The sequence below is a fragment of the Branchiostoma belcheri genome, unplaced genomic scaffold (genome assembly GCF_001625305.1).
Source record: "Branchiostoma belcheri isolate BF01 breed outbred unplaced genomic scaffold, Haploidv18h27 scaffold5, whole genome shotgun sequence".
Classification (NCBI taxonomy): Eukaryota; Metazoa; Chordata; class Leptocardii; order Amphioxiformes; family Branchiostomatidae; genus Branchiostoma; species Branchiostoma belcheri.
Window position 1 is genome coordinate 6,194,903 of NW_017804131.1, and position 20,864 is coordinate 6,215,766.

At 40.0% G+C, this 20,864-nt stretch overlaps 3 protein-coding genes across 3 annotated transcripts in view; 1 reads left to right on the forward strand and 2 right to left on the reverse strand.

Moving 5' to 3' along the window:
• LOC109480048 (transmembrane protein 26-like) overlaps positions 1-3,977 on the forward strand; it is a 16,123-nt gene extending 12,146 nt beyond the window's left edge. The window contains exons 5-7 of the mRNA XM_019782192.1: positions 353-524; positions 2,432-2,531; positions 3,602-3,977. Coding sequence (XP_019637751.1) covers positions 353-524; positions 2,432-2,531; positions 3,602-3,977 — 648 coding nt within the window. The remainder of the gene's footprint in view (positions 1-352; positions 525-2,431; positions 2,532-3,601) is intronic.
• A 3,666-nt stretch (positions 3,978-7,643) lies between these two features.
• LOC109479713 lies at positions 7,644-11,452 on the reverse strand. The gene is made up of 2 exons (XM_019781704.1): positions 11,008-11,452; positions 7,644-9,373 (listed from the first exon to the last, which is right to left on the reverse strand). Exons 1-2 carry the CDS (start codon positions 11,450-11,452, stop codon positions 7,644-7,646), a joined length of 2,175 nt encoding a protein of 724 aa, XP_019637263.1.
• A 4,494-nt stretch (positions 11,453-15,946) lies between these two features.
• On the reverse strand, positions 15,947-19,540 carry LOC109479714. The gene is made up of 2 exons (XM_019781705.1): positions 19,096-19,540; positions 15,947-17,319 (listed from the first exon to the last, which is right to left on the reverse strand). Exons 1-2 carry the CDS (start codon positions 19,538-19,540, stop codon positions 15,947-15,949), a joined length of 1,818 nt encoding a protein of 605 aa, XP_019637264.1.
• Positions 19,541-20,864: the final 1,324 nt, after the last annotated feature.

A 20,864-nucleotide genomic window follows, 5' to 3' on the forward strand; every position in this document is an offset into this window, starting at 1 on the left:
AAAAATTAAATTTTTCGAAAAATTAAAAAAAAATTAAATGATTTTTTTGAAAATAGTTTTAAAAAAAATTTTAACAAAATTTTAAAAACATTCTACAAAATTTTTACAAATTTTTACAAATTTTTTAATATTATATATAATATTCATTTATATTTTATTTTATTTTATTTTATTTTATTTTATTATATTTTATTTTATTTTATTTTATTTTATTTTATTTTATTTCGTTTTATTTTATAAAATAAAACATCTGATTTATCTGGAAGAACCATCAAACTGTTTTGTAGAAGAAAAGTAGGTTTCAAGTACCTCAAATACATGTTTATGACAGATTCTCTGTTTTCCCGTGTAGGTGGATGAGGTGAAGACGAACAGGACTTTAACCATCGTGATCCTGGCCGTTTTCTCCTGGAGTCTCATGCAGTTCACACTGGTCATGACCGCGACCCGCTCCCGTACCCGCAAAGCAGGAGCCACGCCGAAAGGAAAGGGGCAGAAAGTCCGATGTGACTGCGCCAGGTGCTGCGAGTGCACGTGTTTCGACACAGACGTATGGGCGACGATTGTGTCCATATGCCTGCAGGTATACTCATGGGTCCACTCCTTGACTAGCCTTGGGCTTTCGTGCACGAAATAATATTTTTTGGGGGGATGATGGCAAAATAATCTTTATTTTACTGTATACTTCTATCATTTTAATTATCTTCAATTCATACCATTGTCGATGTGACCATTATAATGTTGCATGCTACTCTGTTTAGCAGATTGACCTATGTCTGTTTTAGTTAAATTTTGCTTATAAACTATGGCTATCTGTATTGTTTCTGACCACTATTTAGTGTTTGTGAATTTATTAGTGCCGTATGCACAGTGCATTTTAAAGTCATTGCCATTATTTCAGCAACTAATCAAAGTGATCTTTGTTTCTAATGTGATAAAGCGCCTGGTATATTCCATTTTGTTGATGATGAGAGTTGAACTTTTTACTACAGAAATGCTTTCAATTGCTGATTCAAGAGAAATTCTAGTTACCCGAGTTTTTTCTTCATGTGAACAGAACCAGTCTCTATTAAATGATGAATTTTGATTTCCTTGTATCATATTTTTATAAGGGCATGGTCACATTTCCAAGCCGAGGCCCTACCGGGTTGTTTGCGTGAACGAAAAATAGACAATTTGTATTAAGAGTACACAAAAATAGTGCTCATGGTTAATTTTCTACAACTTTTTTTGTGTTTCGCTGTCTTATATCATAATTTTCGTTCCAAACGACTGCCCGGCCGGGCCCCGGGTTGGGAAATGTGACCGCGCCTTAATATATCATGTTGTCATCGGTGGAAGGCCCCAAGATGCCTGCAATGTTTGATTTACTGGATATAACATGTACGCTTCTCTTCCGAATCCGTCATAAGGACTCATCTTACATTTCATACCTCCTCCATTTACTAACCATTCATCTAACAGGTGCTACGATTCCACCAGCTCTCAACATGTAGCCGCAATGGGCCGCCCTAGAACAAACAAACAAAAACAAACAAACAAACAAACAAACAAACAAACAAACAGACTAATAGACAAATAAATGTTTTTTATTTTTGTCTGATCAATATGCTGCTTTATACGTTTTATGTATCCTTTGAAATCCTAAATAAGAATAGTCGATTAGGGTGGGGGCATTCTTATATATTTAAAACGTTTCGTGATTGCGAGTGTGAATACTATTTATTTCTATTCTTTATGAAAACAGACTATCCCTCAATCCTCAATAGCCATTTGTTTGGCGACAGTCTGATAATTACATTTTGACCAGTTTGTTTTGTGTATACAAAAGTCCTTTTGAATAGCAAAGTTCTTTTATCACAACCATTTATTTTTCAAGCCGACGTTTCGATGACCGTCTGTCATCTTCATCAGGGCAATTCTGACTGGTTTACTATGCACTGACACTAGATGTTACTTGGTGCATAGTGCACTAAAGGTGTTACATAGTTCATAGTGCACTTAAGCTAGTTTTTTCTGTTTACAATACATTCCGGAACGTAGTGTAATTGTGACATACATACTAGGCATTGTTACTAAAACTACCTTAAGTGCACTATGAACTATGTAACACCTTTAGCGCACTATGCACCAAGTAACATCTAGTGTCAGTGCACAGTAAACCAGTCAGAATTGCCCTGATGAAGATGACAGACGGTCATCGAAACGTCGGCTCTTGAAAAATAAATGGTTGTGATAAAAGGAACTTTGCTATTCAGTCGTTTACCATCCTGATGAAATTATTTACGGAAGAAAAGTCCTTTTGATTTACACCACGCTGTATTATTAGCTTCTCAATGTCAAAAGTTAGCTGTATCAAGTAATCCGTGATTACTCAAAATGTACCGTGTTTGGCAGGACGGTCCGTTTTTGGCTACTCGTCTTGTGCTAGTGGCGTATTACCGTGTCATCAACCACATGAGCATCTTCTTCACATGTAAGAACATGACGGTGATGCTGCTGCAGCTGTACCGACTCATTGTCATCTACAGGTAACAAGCTTGGTCCTAGAGGTGTTATGTATAGAAACTTTATTTGCAAAATCATGCCCGAAAGCTAATTGCTTGTACAATCAAGTATAATACTCATTGCAATACAGTAACAGGAGACAGGTAACAATCTGACTGGAAAAACTTCTACTTCTACTACTACGCTAACTATTACGGGGTTCGACTTCTTCTTTGAAGGCAGTGGATAATGAATAGTCCCACATTCTGCATAATTAGTGGGTTTTGTGATCTTAGTAGAAACGTAGTCTTTTGGTGATCTTCTAAATGACGAAATGATGGAGAGATTGTTGTAACTGTCTGAAATAATCTGTTTCTTTCGGTCTCATAGTGAGGACAGTGGCTATCAAAATGTATTTCATTTTCCACTGCATTCATTGGACAATATTTACATAATCTCTCGTGGACAGGTAGTTTTCTATAGCGGCCTTTCATATGTTTTACATTAAAACCCCTGTCACACATTCAGAACCACGGTTGACTGAAGTTTGAGAGCAATCTGACAAGATTTAGAGCTACGAATTGAAACGAATTTGAGTAAAAATTGAGTCAAATTAGACCTCCGAACCCTCCAGACCACCAACCGACCTTGCTCCTGAACCATGGTTGAGGGGGGGGGGGGATAGGTCGGCAGAGTTCCGCTAAGTGTGACAGGGGCAAGTTGTGAAACTCATAGTAGCATTGAAGACGATGAAACAATGAGAGTAATTGCCACTGAAATACCAATTTCAGATGACATATTTCATTGTTAGTTATGCCAAATTAATTGAGATACGCTTATAATAAATATATGAGTTTGCTTCAGACGAGTTTTTATAAATAATGGGCAAGTTGAGCCACATCTAGATCCTGTAATTGAATGATGAGCATTGGCAGTATTTGTATAAAGTTTATAAAATACGTTTTCTGTATGCTATACCTTCATACTTGTATCTTGTCCCTGTTGATGACTAATTCCCGTGCATAATAATCTAATGGCTATAGAACAATAAGCTCACGAGTACCCAATATACGTAGACGTCATTCATTTTTTTCCTTATATTCCTCACTTACAGTGAAAGGGCAAATGATGATCAAGACGAGGACAACAACAAATCCAACGTCGTTGCACTGGAGGAAGGTTACTACAGGAAGAAAGACAGTCCGAGCCCTCTGCACATAAAGCACTCCAAGTCGCCCAAGAATCACCGGAAAGAGATCAGCCCAAACCTCGCCAACCTGTCGCCCAACACCGTGTCAGCCATGATGGAATCCGCTCTCATGGAGGATCGAAACGTCTTCAACGACAAGAAGATAGCCAAAGCCATGGCCAAGCAACGGGCCAAACAGGAGAAAGCACTGATCAAGCAGAGGGCGAAAGAAGAGGCAGCGTTGACGAAGAAGAAAGCAAAAGAGTCCAAGAGAAGGAGCAAATCGACCAAAAAGACCTGACCCTGACTTGTGAACGTGAACTGTGGACTTGAAGACGTGATGAAACCAGTTAGCGGGTTCACGAGCAGTGCGTATATGTAGGATGATGTACATGAGAGTACAGAATCTACCAGAAATTACCTGCTTTGGTATTATATCTTTAATGACGATAAAACAATAACAACAAAGAACGATGCTCTACCAAAAGCGAGAGGCTTTAATACTTGCATCTACACAAATTTTGCACCACAAGAAACAAATCTTTAAATGGTCCTGTAGTAAATAGAAACTAAAGCTTCAAAGGTTGAAAATTGTTGTCGTAAAAGATACTTCAAAGAACAGATTTTGAAGAACAGATTTAAAGAAAGATTGTCTGTTTGAACTGCCGTTGGGCTGGTGAAAATGCGAGGGCTTTAGTAACGATGTACGTTTGATTGTCAATGGATAGCCCTTAGTTTACGTGTAGCTGAATGTTAGGTCATATTTTTGTGTCTACCTCAAGTGACTGACCGTACTATGCAGTGTAAACGTTGTCCCGTGAGCGTTAATAAGATGTGAAATAATAATTATTTGTTTGACATCCTATATACATGTAGATTTACATACGTTTGAAATATCATATCAAGATCCATGGCAAATAAATACTTTCAGCTATCATCAGTTTTATTACATAAGTTGCACGCAGTGACATCTCTCTCTCTCTCCCTCCCCCTCTCTCTCTGTGTTTCTCTCTATCTTACACTGTATTCCTCTTGAACGTATGATTGTACATTGTGTAAATACTTTAACCACGATTCCTGACCATGCCGAAGAATATACATGCTTTGTATCAAATACTGATGCAAACTGTCATCAAATACGATACATACTCTTTTACATTTGGTAAATGATCACAACCATTGCCTTGGTAATGATGCTGTACAAACACACTACTAGTAATACATGTATGCGTTGAACATGAGCAGTCCTTTTATTGACATCAAACCACATATTACAGATCTAGCGATTTATGAATGGGTAACACCTCCTTAAGCCACCATCATGTTGAAACATTTTCTTGTACATATATATCATAATTAATCGTAATGATGCTCAACTGTACTGATACTGGTAAAGATGGTCAAGTGTATTGTAAACTGTGTTGTGTCGTCACTCCATTGGTTTTCGATTGGATCATTAAGTTGTTTTGGGTCTGTTGCAACTGGAAAGGTGTTATATATATGCATTATGTATGTAATAAGGAAATCATACATAACAAAATATATCCATCGACCAGATAGCCTGTGTAAAACGACAATATGTGTAACGGCAATAATGAAGAATAAGATTTCCTCCAATTGCTTACGACGAGTGTCAGTAACATTGATGTCTGCATTAGGCCATGTTGATTTGATTATATGGATGACATCCTCCGGGAGCCCCAAAATTGATGCGCGCGTGCGAATAAAAAAAAGTTTTGCAAAAAAAAAGTTGTTATCATTATGAAATCTACGTGGTCATGAGGGTTGAACAAATGGGACAGAATATGGTTTGGCGAATAATCTAGTCTTCAAGTTCATTTCGTTACAATTTCGTCTTTTTTCGTATGATTTTGGCATTCTACGACATTGGTATGGTTTATTTTTTCTCATTTTGCAACTGTTTTGTACGATTTACAGTATGGTTGAAAACTTTTTTTTTTGAAACGGCCGAAAATTCATGCGCGCGTGGATGTTATCCATATAATCAAATCAACATGGCCTTACCTGAAATTGGTCCAGTATCATGACACAGCCTACCGACACATTAGAGGTTGAAGAGACATTGACAACAATGTTAAATAAAGTAATCATATGCAATGAAAAGCTATACTGTATCTCCTACCTTAGTTGATATATGTGGTATGACTCCTCGCATAACCCTTAGCATAATTACACCAAAGTTGTTAGAATTTAATTCTATTAGTACACCATTCTCTGAAAATTTGACAATTTACCTGAAATTTCAGAAAAAAATCTTTAGAAACAAAAATATATTACAGAATATATAGTGCTGGGGTCCGCGCGGACCCCAGGTGTACTGTTTAGGGTTACAACATGGCGTATCATAGATTTAGTTCATCTTTTTGTTTAAAAAAAGTTGGTTCTTCAGACTTATTAATCTGAAAGCTTGACAAATCAACGTAAGTACGATCTTGCAATAAATTGAACCAGCTGTTAGGTCGCTGATTTTCTTAACCAAATATCATTGATATCATTAATAATAATTGTCACCATCGATTTTCGTAGCCTACAACCAAAGCAGTAACCTGTTTTTGCTGTAAATCGCAGAAAATCTGGAAATGAATGAAATATAGCTTCACGCTATAGCTAAAATATTTAGTTAATTTTTTTTTCTTTTTAAAATGTACGCAACCAGACTACTAATAACTGTATCAGTTGTTACTATCAAAAGATACAGTTTTTATTATTGCCATTATCATTATTTATTGTGTCCCTATTTTGCTGTTTGTATTTGACTGTTGTGTTTTGTTTGTAAAACAGGCCCCATTGAAAAGAAGTGTAATCACTTAATGGGCCACCCTGTATAAAGATGACATAAAATAAATAAATAAATAAATAAACCGATAAAATGCTGTTTAAAGGTATTAGAGATATACCAAAAGCCAACCTCAACCTATAGCTACACAATTTAATGTTTTGTTGTTATGTCTTGACGTAATTACGTGAGTTGGGTTTGTATAGTATACCCTATCATACAATGAAGTCTAATCTGCAGTACTATATCAGGCCGCTACAGACGAATGTACATAAACAGCAATATTGCAGTTTGCTCCTTTGATTTGATTTGATTTATTGAATTGCAACAGTGAAATACACGCGGAACAGAGGCAGCTGTTTTTGCTGGTGTTGTGTCCCGCATATGGAAACGGATACTGGACAGACAATACTCATTTTCACTTGAGTCTAGTGGGGAAAGTGGTGTAAAGTGCCTTTCCCAAGGGCACAAGATCGGTGGCATGTCAGGACTCGAACCCGGGACCTCTCGTTTCCGAGTCGCGGACGCTGCCGTTACGCCACACGACCTCCTTTGATGTCCCTCAAAGCAGGATGCCACACTTTTCCAAGGACTCAACTACGTAATGCACATGCCTCAAACATGTGTTCCAGTTAATTACTAGTCTGCGGCCACGCTGGTGACTTGGGTCACTAACCGCAAAGTGGGACATGCTCTTTACACAATGTAGAAACACGTGGAATTTCAAAATTTAGATTTTTGCAGACTGGAACATTTCCACTACAGTTTATCAAGGACGCAGATATGTAACGAACAAGTCTTATTTATGGAGGTTACATATCAAATTGGTCTGCTCTGTTGTTATTATAGTAACATGGGGTCTGCTTCACACTTGTTCGATGTGTATTTTCTCAATTTGTTTATTATTTTACTACCTGGTTAATTTTTCCCAAGGCTTTGAATAACTCCAAGATTTCAATAACTCTCTGTTCTGTTTGCACTACGTGAACTTGATAAAACTATTGACATCTTACATGGAAATCATACTTATGGTAATAAAAAGAATCTAACAAAAAAAAAAGAAAACAAATCCTTTTAAAGATATCTCTACAGCATTATGAAGGACTCGGTGATTCAGCTAGCTTCGGATAATTTTCATCATAATCATGTTGTAGACGAATACGTAGACCGTCATCGTGCAATGTAGGTCACCGCATATGGCTGAAGCTGTGGCCCTGGGTCTTCATCGTTGGTCACCGCATACGGTTGAAGCTGTGGCCCTGGGTCTTCATCGTGAGTCACTGTATATGGCAGAAGCTGTGGCTCTGGGTCTTCATCGTGGGTCATCGAGTAAGGCCGAAGCTGTGGCCCTGGGTCTTCATCGTGGGTCACTGAGTAAGGCCGAAGCTGTGGCCCTGGGTCTTCATCGTGGGTCACTGAGTGAGGCTGAAGCTGTGGCCCTGGGTCTTCATCGTGGGTCACCGAGTAAGGCCGAAGCTGTGGCCCTGGGTCTTCATCGTGGGTCACTGAGTGAGGCTGAAGCTGTGGCCCTGGGTCTTCGTCGTTGGCCAGTGCATACAGTTGAAGCTGTGGCCCTGGGCCTTCGTAGGTCACTGCATACGGCTGAAGCTGAGGCCCTGGGTCTTCATCATAAGTCACCGCATACGGCTGAAGCTGTGGCCCTGGGTCTTCATCGTGGGTCACTGAGTGAGGCTGAAGCTGTGGCCTTGGGTCTTCGTCGTTGGTCAGTGCAAACGGCTGAAGCTGTGGCCCTGGGTCTTCATCGTATCTCTCTCCAGATGGCTGGGCATCTAACGCGGGGTCTTGGGTCACTGAATGTTGCTGAAGCTGTGGCCCTGGGTCTTCATCGTGGGTCAATGAATAAAGCTGAAGTTGTGTCCCTGGGTCTTCGTAGGTCACTGCGTACGGCTGAAGCTGTGGCCCTGGGTCTTCATCGTTGGTCACTACAAGAGGCTGAACCCGTGGCCCTGGGTCTTCATCGTGGGTCAATGAATAAAGCTGAAGCTGTGTCCCTGGGTCTTCGTAGGTCACCGCATACGGCTCATTTGTGACAGAATTGGAAATGTCAGCATTTGCCAATGTACATGGCTGAATAACATTGTCCTCTGGCATCAGGTCATCCGTAGCGATGGTTTGGCTACCTGTGGCTCTTGCTATGGGTATGTTGTTAAAACGGGCCCAAACCTGTTTGAAGAGAACCGCTGCTCCAGAAACAAAGAGAACGGGTAGGACAACAGCTATTGTAATTGCGAAATGATGGGTCTTGTCATCGTTATCGTTGATGGTTAAGTCTCCGCCCAGGAAAATGACCTTCTCAGTAGTATGTCCAGATAATGACCCTCTGGTTGGCATCACGTAGTCCTCGTATGGCGTTGTCTCTTCATCAATGTCAATAACCTGTGGACCTGCAGCTGAACTCTTATTGGCTGTAGCTGTGGTAGTGGGCGTGTCTTCGCAGGTGATTGACGTGCCTTTAGCTCCCCCGGCCTGACTTGCATCTTCCCTCACCTTGGTGAGAAGAGTTCCGCGGAGCTCAGGAGGTGATGCGCACTTCGGCAGATGGAAAAGATCTATCTGCTCCAAGGAAGGCAGATTGCAGATGAACCATGTCAGGTTCCTATCGCATTTCAGCCTGTTATTGTGTATCAATAACGTCTGTTTATCTAGAAGCATGACCTTTTGACTGATGCTACTGATGAGATTGAATGATAGGTTTATAACGGTCAATGATTTAGGCTGCAGAAGGGCATCCACGGGCAAAGAACGCAGGTGATTGGACAACATTCGCAATACAGAAAGGGCTGGTAGGCCACGAAATGCATCTTTGGAGATGTCTGAAATACAGTTTTCGTCGAGGTACAAATATTGCATTTTCTCGAGCCCAATAAAACTGTCTGCTCCTGAGGATGAAAAAAAATTAGACCATTAAAATACTGAGAATACAGTTTTTTAATAGGAAAACCATTTTTATGGGTTCACCACACCACGAAGTGGTGGTCCCATATTGCTTTTTCTGATGTTTCTTCTCCTCCTTCTTCTTCTTCTTCTTCTCCTGCCATTTTTTAAATGGATTCAGCTTCTTCATTTTAGGGCCTAAGGTCCTGAAATTTGGTATGGAGGTACAGTGGGCAAATACCCCTAGGCGTTTTTTAAATTTTTGTGATACAGGCTTTTAGAATGGTTTTATTTGAGTTTTTTGGCTGTGTTATAGCAAATGTATTACTGTGTTAGTACACTGCCTTGTTTACCACGTTTGGGCATGAGTCATCACAATGGAATGCAGGGCATCAACCAATAGGCATGCAGCTTTCCTCTATACTTCTTGCTGATTGGCTGTTGGGATTTAACTTGATTAACACCTGCACAGAGCATTTCCACCTGTACAGAGCATTTCTTGCTGATTGGCTGTTGGGATTTAACTTGATTAACACCTGCACAGAGCATTTCCATACTGACAGTATGTCTTTATTCAAGTGTTTTGGTAGGTATTTCAAGCTTTTCTGCTCCAGCATTGGAATGCGGGGCATGAACTTTTTTTATTTATTTTGAAAATCAACAGTTTGCATTATGCAATTAAAAATCCCAACCAATAAAGTAGGGAATAGCTATCCAACTGTTGTTTTAGTTGTATGTTACATCATATTATAGTTATATCAATGTAAATCATTGTTTTCCCTTGTGTTTCTCATTCTTTCCCTGCCATGTCGTAAAATGTGGTGAACCCATCGCTGTATTTGCTCCAAAGCAAATATTGGCCTTTCTAGTTATATATGGTCTAGTCTGGACCTTTGTGTAAGTTCTCATGCAATATTAAACTAAAATTACATAATCAAAAATTAAATTCCAGTGTTTTCATTACAGAACTTCTTACAATTTTCATGTAATTTATAGTAGGTGGAATATTTTAAAGTTAATACAGATACATAGCTTTCAAATAAATAAAGGTCTAATTTGCATACACAATACAGAAATATGCAGCTTTCTTAATGGTAAATGATGTGAGATGATAAGTTAGTTAAAGGTGATTATCACCATGCATAGATAGTAGATGTGAAAATTATTAGTAAAATGAAATGATAAAAATTCTTTCAAAGGATAGGCCTTTTGGTCTGGTCTGGACATGAATTAAAAGCATCCAATGTGATTTCAGGCAGCAAAACTGGAAATATTCTGAATAAGGCAATCTTTGTGATATTGACACATACTGCTTCACATTTAGCACATTTTTAAAAATCAGCATTTCATACTTTTGGCATTTAAATCTGCAGAAACAAGCCCCAAGATAAGTCCTTTATTTTCTGGGTGGTGCCCTAAAAATCAACCCAGGGCCTTTCCATTCAGTAACCATTTTCCCTCAGAATTTGGGTCATTTTTGTTCCATGAGGGTCCATATACATTGGGATAGTGTGGTTTCAACTCAGTAGGTAGGTAAACGGCTAAGAATATTGGCTTTGAAAAATCGGGTTTCCAAACCATAAAAACTGCACTGGATGCCTTTAACCTACATGTCATGCCACAATCCATTTCTACGTACCTAGACTGCAGATGCGATTGTGATTGAGGTAGAGCCTTTCTACCGAGGACAGACCGAGAAACGCCCCAGGCTGGATCATAGAAACGTTGGATCTCTGAATCCCCAGGAGTATGACACTCGGAACATCACGGAAGGACCGCTCCAGGATTGTTGAAGATCGCAGATGCTCGACGAAGATCGAGCAGGTGTTTCTGTGAAAGCCGGTCGGCAGGGTGTCGAGACAGGCGGGAAAGGTTTCAGTTCCCCGGTGCCCAACCCAACTGCAGGGCGAGCCCGTTCTATTTCCTCCCGGGCAGTCACAGTGTATATCTTGTTTGTTGATCCAATCAACTACTGACAGTACATGCTTGACAGTGTTGTCACAGTTTTCTGGGCAACGTAGCGCCTTCACAGGCAAAATAAAAACTCGACAATAGAAAAACAGAAAGAACAAAACAAGCGTCATGTTTTTCAGCATCTTACCGACTGACATACGAGGCTGAGAATAAGGCTGTCTGATGCATAATTTCCACACAGGCGTAAATAGGAGGTTATATATAGATCTGAAGGCCACAAAGACATCAAATGTTTTATGCAGAAGGAAGTTGTATATTGGGTCACACGTGTATCCAAAGTTGGATTACGTCTCCTCAAAATTGCTATCTGTGTATAACTTTGTGTATGTGTGTGTGTGCGTGTGTGTGTGTGTGTGTGTGTGTGTGTGCGTGCGTGCGTGCGTGCGTGCGTGCGTGTGTGTGTGTGTGTGTGTGCGCGTGTGTGTGTATGTACACACACACTTTATGTTTGATTTACCTTATGTACTTGTATTTATTTTATGAGATCTTGGTTCATTATGTACAGATTTGATTATTTGCATTTACGATCTGTTTTGAGTTCACTTATTTGTTTACCATTATTGTATATAGCCTACCTTTATTTATGTTCATATTTTGTTTGGATTCTGTTATCTGTACCTTTGATTCTCTTTTGTTTATGTATAATTTATTGAATCGGTGTCGTATAAGCCCACACGGGCTTGGCGCGGGATAGCGCACGACACGGAAATAAAGTATCATTCATTCATTCATTCACTCACACACACACACACGCACGCACGCACGCACGCACACACACACACACACACACACACACACACACACACACACACACACACACACGCACACACACACATACACACGTCTCTCTGTTATTACAGACTCAACCTAAATGAGGTTCTTTCTGGACGTTTTCAGATAATTAGTCTATCGCATTGCCGGATAGATCGATAGGATATTCACTTCACAAAAGCTATGAATAACATTTCCCTCCGACTATGTTTCATGTACATATTCATGTATTTTCCAACAGCATCAACCACCACAAAGACTGGTTAGAACTAGAGAAGTAACATTTGCAAAGCAAATGCGTAATGTTTACCTTTGGGCATGGTCTGCCCTGTTAATTTTTAATTTAACACAATTACATACATGTACTACTAGTATATGGTGACAGGAGTAGAGCAGACCATGAAATTGCAACATCATGTAACCCAACACTAGTCACCATGGTGACAGACATCAACAAATCATGTCATTGGCCCGGTCAGAGGTAAGTGTTTGGAACAGAAGAGGAAGAAACTGAGTAAAAACAATATGTTTTCCTTCGGTAAACATAATTATAATGTGCACCTTACACATCTGCAACAATGATAAAATGAGGTTTTATTTACGAAATACAAGTTACATCGATTGGTTAACCATTCTTCAACAACTGTCTGCACAGTCTACATTTAAGTTATTTTGTTTGTTTGTTTTGTTCCGATCCCCATTAGTTTTATTTATTTAGGTTAGTGTTTTGACACTTTTCCTCCTTGGGTTTTATTTACAATGCACAAGATCGTTGGTTGTGAATAGGACATTATTTCAAATGAGAGGCGTATTCTCTGCACTACCCAGGGCTCGAAATTCAATTTTGGGAAAAAGTGCACTGGTGCACTCAACCTAAAAAAATTAGGTGCACAGAATTTTTTTGGGTGCACCATATAAAACAAAACCTAATTACAGATCTTACTGCTCCTCTTCTGAGATTGAATCTGAAATGGGAGCAAATCTTTAACAAGTACTACAACAAAGATTTTCTGACACTAGATGCAAAGAATATCCAGTATTACTGTATACATTTAATATGTACAAAAATACCTACAAAAATATTTGGGTGCACCAGTGAACCCACAGAAAAAAATTGGGTGCACAGCTCCAATTTTGCACTAAGGTGCACATGCACAAAGTATTTCGAGCCCTGGCACTACCACACTTCGCAGTGCCAAGATCCCACCACACACTACACATTTAGTCTGTTTAGTCCAATTCACAAAGAAACGTGAAGGAGCTATGAATAAGATCCGTATGACGGTGTAGATATACACATTGATGTATTTTCCTACAGTATCAAGGTTCCACACACACACACACACACACACACACTGAAAAATGAAGTTATTTGTGAAGGTTTTTAGGTAATCAGTCTATCGTGTTGCCAAGACGACGTGACGTCTGCTTCACAAAACGCAACAGCTATTGATATTAATATACATAAGATACGCCTGACAGTGTAGATATACAACATTAATGTATTTTCCTACAGTATCAAGGTTCCACACACACTGCTAAATGAAGTTATTTGTGAAGGCTTTTAGGTAATCAGTCTATCGTGTTGCCATGACGACATGACGTCTGCTTCACAAAAGGCAACAGCTATTGATATTAATAAGGTCCGTCTGACAGTGTAGATATATAATATTGATGTATGTTCCTACAGTATCAAGGTTCCACACACTAGTACTAAAAAAGAAGTTATTTGTGAAGGCTTTTAGGTAATCAGTCTATCGTGTCGCCAAGACAACATGACGTCTGCTTCACAAAAAGCAACAGCTATTGATATTAATAAGATCCGTCTGACAGTGTAGATATACATATTGATGTACATATGTATTTTCCTACAGTATCAAGGTTCCACACACACTGCAAAATGAAGCTATTTATAATGTGAAGGTTTTTAAGTAATCAGTCTATCGTGTTTCCAAGACGACGTGACGTCTGCTTCACAAAAAGCAACAGCTATTATATATTAATAAGATCTGACGTCTGACAGTGTAGATATACATATTGATGTACATAATTATGTATTTTCCTACAGTACCAAGGTTCCACACACACTGCAAAATGAAGTTATTTGTAATGTGAAGGTTTTTTTAGGTAATCAGTTTATCGTGTTGCCAGGACGACATGACGTCCACTTCACAAAAGCAATGACTGTGTAGACATACATATTGATTTTACTTCTAAAATCAAAGAACCCACATATTATAGAAGAAGTGGGTAAATCCGTCTTCCGCTGCCTAAAAAGAAGAAATCAAACCCAGTAAAACTAGTACCATGTATGTTGTAGAATATAATATAATGCTAGACGTATATATAGTCTCACATACCACTGTATTTTCTTTCTTACGTTGTTTGTAACTGCAATTAGCCCTCGGGCAAGTATTTGCAATAAACTTTCTATTGATGTATTTTCCACAACATCGATCACTCAGCACAAATGCTAGTAACGATTACAAGTGCAGCCTTTATTTTGTGCATCTGTAAGATGAAGTTTGACTTGCTAAGTACAGGTTGCATCAGTTGATCCACTACTCTTCAACATCTTCATGCCCGTAGCCAGAGGGGGTTCGGGGGGTTCAAAGGTCCACTTTTTGGTCCACTTTTTATGTAAAGGTCCACTTTTTATGTAAAGGTCCAAGATTTTTCTTGAAAAGATGGACTGGAATCGTAGAAAAACTGCTCCCTTTGTCATTGAATAAAAATTTATGTCTGATTTTTTTTTCTTGGAAATCCTCTCAAAAATGAACGAAATGCCATTTTAGAAGGTTCATTTTTCAAAATTTTCCGGGGGAGCATGCCCCTGGACCCCCCTAGGAACCAAGCGCCCTCGTGCCTACGGCGCTCGAGGTCCCCTCAAGCAGTGGGAAGAACCCCCCCATTCAAAATCCTGGCTACGGGCATGATCTTTATGTATTCTACGCTATTCAACAGCAGCATTTATTCTACGCTTTTTAGTTGTTTTTTCTTACACAGAGAATACCACATGCACACGATCATTACTTATGCATAGAGGCGTATTCTCAGTAATATCAAAGTTCTATACACACAAGGAAATAAAGTTGTGGTTTTGTGGTTTGTAGGTAATTAGTCTATCGTGTTGCTAAGACACCATGACGTACGGTTCAGGAAATGTTTACTTTCCCCCTGGCCATATACATATTGATGTATTTCCTTTTTTTTTATATTCCAACATTTAATCTCAAGACGTGGTGGCGGCACACTCAATTTTTTCAACTTATATTAATGCCACCACCAACAAATACTCATTTTCACCCGAGCGAAGTGAGGAAAGTCGTGTAAAGTGCCTTTCCCAAGGGCACAAGATCGGTGGCATGTCAGGACTCGAACACGGGACCTCTTGCCGCTATGCCGCACGACCTCACTTGGTTCACACGATTCTTATTGTGAATAGAACACTTTAAAAGAGGCGTATTCTCGACCCTCGCATACTACACAGTGAAATAAATTTGTGGATGTTTCACGATAATTAGTCTGTCGTGTTGCCAAGAGAACATGGTGTCGTGAATATCAATGCCCCAAACATACTGCATGATGAAATGAATTAATTTCTGAAGGCTTTAATTAGCCTATAGTATTGCCACGACAACATGGTGTGTTCTTTAAGAAAGTGGCAGCTATGAATAAATATAGTTTACCTTTTTCCTTCTGGCATTCTGCATATACACTCAGAATCTCATGATTTTTTTTCATTCCATTCGAACTATCACATGCTGCCTGCCCATCCGAATCACTATTCTCTTATGTTAAATTGGATCACCCTCTGTTGGTAAGGACTAACCCTATGACTGGTTGACTTGCCCTGGCCCGGGGTGTCCATCGCAGGGCATTACACGTGGCTGAAGCTCTTGCTCTGGGGTTCCTTCGTATCCTGCAGACGGCTGGGCGATTAGTTCTACATCTTGATTGTAGATGATTGACACATCGTTATGGTGGGTAACTGCATTCGGCTGAAGTTGTGGCCCTAGTCCTGGGTCTTCATTGTTGGTCACTGCATGTGGCTGAAGCTGTGGCTCTGGGTCTTCATCGTTGGTGATGACATTCGGCTGAGGCCCTGGGTCTTCATCGTATCTCTCTCCAGATGGCTGGGCATCTAACGCGAGATCTTGATTGTAGATGACTGACACATCAGTAAAGGTGACCGCATATGGTTGAATTATATTGCCTGCAGATGCTACATCACCAACGGAGGTTGTGGGTAGGTTTCTGTTTGGTGCTTGCGGTTCTAAAGAGTCATTCTGAGAGTAGATGACTGCATACGGTTCAGGCACTTGGTCACTTTCATCATTGGGTATATCGTTACATGTGTGTCCTTTGCAGTGGTGGCAAAGAGAAATGACCACAGCTGGTACCAGCACACCAAAGAAGGGCAGGATAACAGCCTTTAATATGCGTAGAAGGTGGATTCTGTTGCCATTTATGTTGACGACTGGGTTTCTTGCAAGAAGAATGATATGTTCCACCTCTGCTGTATGCTCAGTGGGTGTCATGTTGTTTGTGTATGGAGTCTCATTGTAGTACTCATTGGTAATGCTAGAGTCGTATATTGTGTTGGTGGTGCATCGTGTTTCAGTTTGGGCAGCGAGGGGAGTGGTCTCTTCGTCCAGATGCTTGCTGACAGGTTTAGGACCTGGAATGATCATTTCCATTTCGGAAGCCGTCATAGTCGACGGCTCGTTGCATGTGGTAGTAATCTCAGTCTCCTTTGGTGCCCCGGCGGCCCCGTCGTTCTGGCAGACATCTTTCCTCCTGGCAGTCAGGAAGGTTTCACTAAGTTCAGGGGGAGAGGCACACTGCAGCGACTTTCGAAACGAGATGTTCTCCAGCTCTGACAGGTTGCAGATGAACCAAGTCAGATTCTTGTCGCATTTGAACGGATTAAACAGCATCATGAGCCTTATATGATCCTTCAGACACCTGACGTGCTTGTCTACGGTCGTGATGCGATTTGACTGTATGTTTACAATCATGCGTGCTTCACGTGTTGGGAGTTGGAGAAGGGCTTCAACAGGCACTGACCTGAGCTGGTTATCTGCTAGCCGTAACGTGGTGAGTGTGGGTAGGCCGCGGAATGCATATGGGGATATGACTGATATCCTATTGCATTGAAGGTACAAGTATTCCATGTTCACAAGCCCAACAAAGACATCGGGTCCTACGGATAAGAAAAAAAACAATGGGCATGTTTATACATCCTGTTAATGCGAGTGTAGTAGCTAAGTGTCTTGTTGCATACAATAATTGCTTTCGTATTCTCCTTAAGTTGCCAAGAGGTTGTAGTGCTAGTTCAATGTTTGTACACCTCTCGACCGATACTTTCAATGCTAGACGCAGGAAATTGTGTTATTCCTTCATTAATAGACTTTACGCCACCAACAAAAGTATAATAGACTGTCTATTGAGGTCTGACTGTCAGTTCAGAAATACGTATTTTAAAAATGTATAAATTGTTGTATGTTTAGTGTTTCTGTGGTTTTATGTTTGTACTATGGGGATAAGGCCACACCAAGTAAATTTTATGGATGACGTCCGCGCGCGCATTGATTTTGGCCTCTTCCTAGAAAAAAAAAAAACAAGAAATTTTGCTTCCTGTAACTATGACCAAAGTCACGGCAGTGTCGCAAATCGTCAGATTGACGTGAAACCCGTAACGCGAGGTGTCGGAACAGAACAGAAAATTTTTCACTGTCCACTGTTCCACCTGATTTATTGCTGTTTTGATGATGAATAAAAGACTTCTTGCTTGTTACACTGTGTCACCTCATTCAATTTGTGTCCTAACATTTGTCGTCTCTTTGTACATTTCTAATCTAGGCATCTTGTTTTTTAGGGCCCTTCTTGTTTTTTTTTCGCCCTCTCGCATTAGATTTAGGGTCTCCAAAGGACGTCATCCATAAAATTTACTTGGTGTGGCCTAACGTGAAATAAGGTCAATCGAATTCATTAATTCATTATATAAACGTTGACAAAGGGTGTGAATCAGCAACAATGCGCATCATAGCAAGCAAATGTTGTCAGCCATTTTGGGATGATTGTTACTAATGGTGGGGGGACATACATTCCCATGGTAACCGCCAATTTGATAAATGATTATGCCAATTTTTTTCCTTCACCTTTTTGTTTACGGAACTGTTTAACACAGCATTTGTAACGAAACATTGTAGACATCTGTACAGTCACCTAAAACAGTTCCTTACCTTTCTCAATCTAAAAAATCTTTCTATATAGTATGAGAAAATTTTACACTTCAAAGCCTGCTTTATTTTTATTTCAGACTTTATAAAATTTAAAAACACATTCTAACAGTTTCCATTCTTTTTCGCCTTAGGAAAGCGAATTAACGTTTGTTTGTTTGTTTTGTTTGTTTATTTATTTAACCAGGAAATACATGTCGCCTATTGGCGTTTTTCAAAGATTCCTGGGGGGATAACCCCAACAAAACTACATGACATTATAATTATAACAAAAGATTAAAGATGAACTGACAAAGATCAACTAAAAATAGATAAACTTATCGTGAAATCGTAACTAACTCATCAAGAATCAAATGAAATAAGGTAACATAGAAGTAATTATACTCATTCAGATATCAAATCATAATGGTAGATAGTCAAAAGGTATGTCAACTTAAAAGTAAATAACTGAAAGTGGAGTTTGCATATCAATGGAAGGAATTTTTCATTTTGTTGTTGTTATCACATTTTGCACTATTTTGTGACATTAGCCCATCACAAGTTTGTTTTTTGTATCGTCTTTTTTCTTTTCTGTACGCACCACCAGCACCACCGGCCGCGCTTGGGTCTGCACCTCCTAGTCCCTGAGCATGATGTCCCTCGCGGGACCTTGGCTCAGTAATCATATAAGATAAGATAAGAAACGTGAATCATTTTTCTGCTAAAGTTACAGATAAAAATTTTCTATATCAACATACCAAGATTGGAGATGCGGTTGTCATCAAGATAGAGCTTTTCCACCATAGGTAGCCCCAGGAAAGCTCCCGGCTGTATTGTGGAAACGTTGGACTTTTGAATCTTCAGGAGAGCGACGTTCGGAGAGTTCTGGAAAGACCGTTCCAGGATTGTAGAAGAGCGGAGGTGCTTGATGAAGATTGAGTGCGTCTCCTTGTCAAAATCAGTCGGAATGGCGTCCAGACAGACAGGAAAGGTACACTTTCCTGAATATCCAATCCAACCGCATGGTGAAGCTTTCCCCTTTTCATCAGGGCAATGACAGTGAAGCCCTTCTTTGTTAGACCATCCATCCGCATGTTCCTCAGTCATGAAACAGTTCTTTGGGCAGGCTAGCGGTGCGGCGAGCACAAAAAGTAGACGGCTGAAAACCAGTAGTACCAAGACCGGTGCCTTGCTTCGCAACATGTTGCAAACTGATGCGTGCGTCGGTGTCACTGTATACAGGTAGAGTGTTCACCTTCATGCATGCATATGTATTTTTTCGTTGTCACACACTTACCCAGACGCATTTCCTTTTAAAAAGAGCCAATGTCGACTGCTCTACTTACGTCAAACAAGGAGAGATAGAGGTCAAGATAGAGACTGAGAGAGAGAAAAGAGAGAGGGAGAGAGAGAGGTTGGGAGACAAGATCAGACATGTGGAAACACACATGCACACGCTCACGATTATATGACAGTCCATCGACGAATGTATATTTTTTAACATTCAATTGTCTCGACACGTTTGTCCACACGCGAGTCGTGAAAACTACTGAACTACTTGTTGCGAAACCAACCGTACGTCACCCAGTCTGCCAAGGACTGGGACTAAATCTATGGCAAAAGGACACGTGTTACATTATATAGTCACATTGTCGAGTCTTATGTCGACCTTGATATCCCTTCCCAGCCATTTACAGTTAGGCCCCCATTCCACTTAGTGGCGCTCTCACGGCGCTCTCTCTGCGACCTGAAATTGGCCAGAGCGTGGAGAGAGCGGCGAGGTCGCCATGTTTTTTAAAATCTAAATTAATGTCGGGGCCATTGCGCGCTTCGCGCTCTCACGGCGCTCATCATTGTATTGCCGTTCTTGGCGCTCTCACGGCGATGGTATGACCTCGTTCCATACCATCTGCCGAGGTAACGGCGATCATGGCGCTCTCATCGTGCTCTCATGGCGACCTTGGCGCTCTCTCCGCGCTCTAGCCAATTTCAGGTCGCAGAGAGAGCGCCGTAAGAGAGCCGTCTACATGTAAGTGGAATGCGGGTATTACGAAGCATGAAAACATGTAGAAAATAAGTGATGATAGGTTGAGCAGAGATTATTCAATTAGTAGTACACTTGTAATTTCTCTTGGAAAAATCTATTCTCGCCCCGATATCAGCCATTAATTCAAATCTGTCAATAGTTTGAATAACATTTACTTTGGATATATCTTGAAATTCTACTCGATTTACATCTGTACTAACAAAAAAACAAAACAAAAAACAATCCGGAATACTCATGGACACATACATTTGTAACATCGTGCTGAAATAGTTTATTTCTTGATTTCTTGACGTTAACATTTAATCCTTTTAAAAGCTTAAGCTCACACTTTGATTGTCTTCAGGAATGTATCTTTGAATTCTACAAAAAGTGTAATTTATAAAACGCCATCCCTTATATAAAGTTACAAGGAAAAAAATTGTGGCTATAGCATTGCATGATTGTGCAATGTGCATCATTGCAACAGAATGCAACAACAGG

What these genes read in the sequence shown, in the direction of transcription:
- LOC109479714 (XM_019781705.1), bottom strand. Translation starts at nt 19,540, where the DNA reads ATGTTGCGAAGCAAGGCACCGGTCTTGGTACTACTGGTTTTCAGCCGT. An exon ending in CAACCGCATCTCCAATCTTG is followed by an intron (nt 17,320 to 19,095) that starts GTATGTTGATAT and finishes TCTTATCCGTAG; the next exon opens with GACCCGATGTCTTTGTTGGG.
- LOC109479713 (XM_019781704.1), bottom strand. Translation starts at nt 11,452, where the DNA reads ATGACGCTTGTTTTGTTCTTTCTGTTTTTCTATTGTCGAGTTTTTATT. An exon ending in CAATCGCATCTGCAGTCTAG is followed by an intron (nt 9,374 to 11,007) that starts GTACGTAGAAAT and finishes TTTCATCCTCAG; the next exon opens with GAGCAGACAGTTTTATTGGG.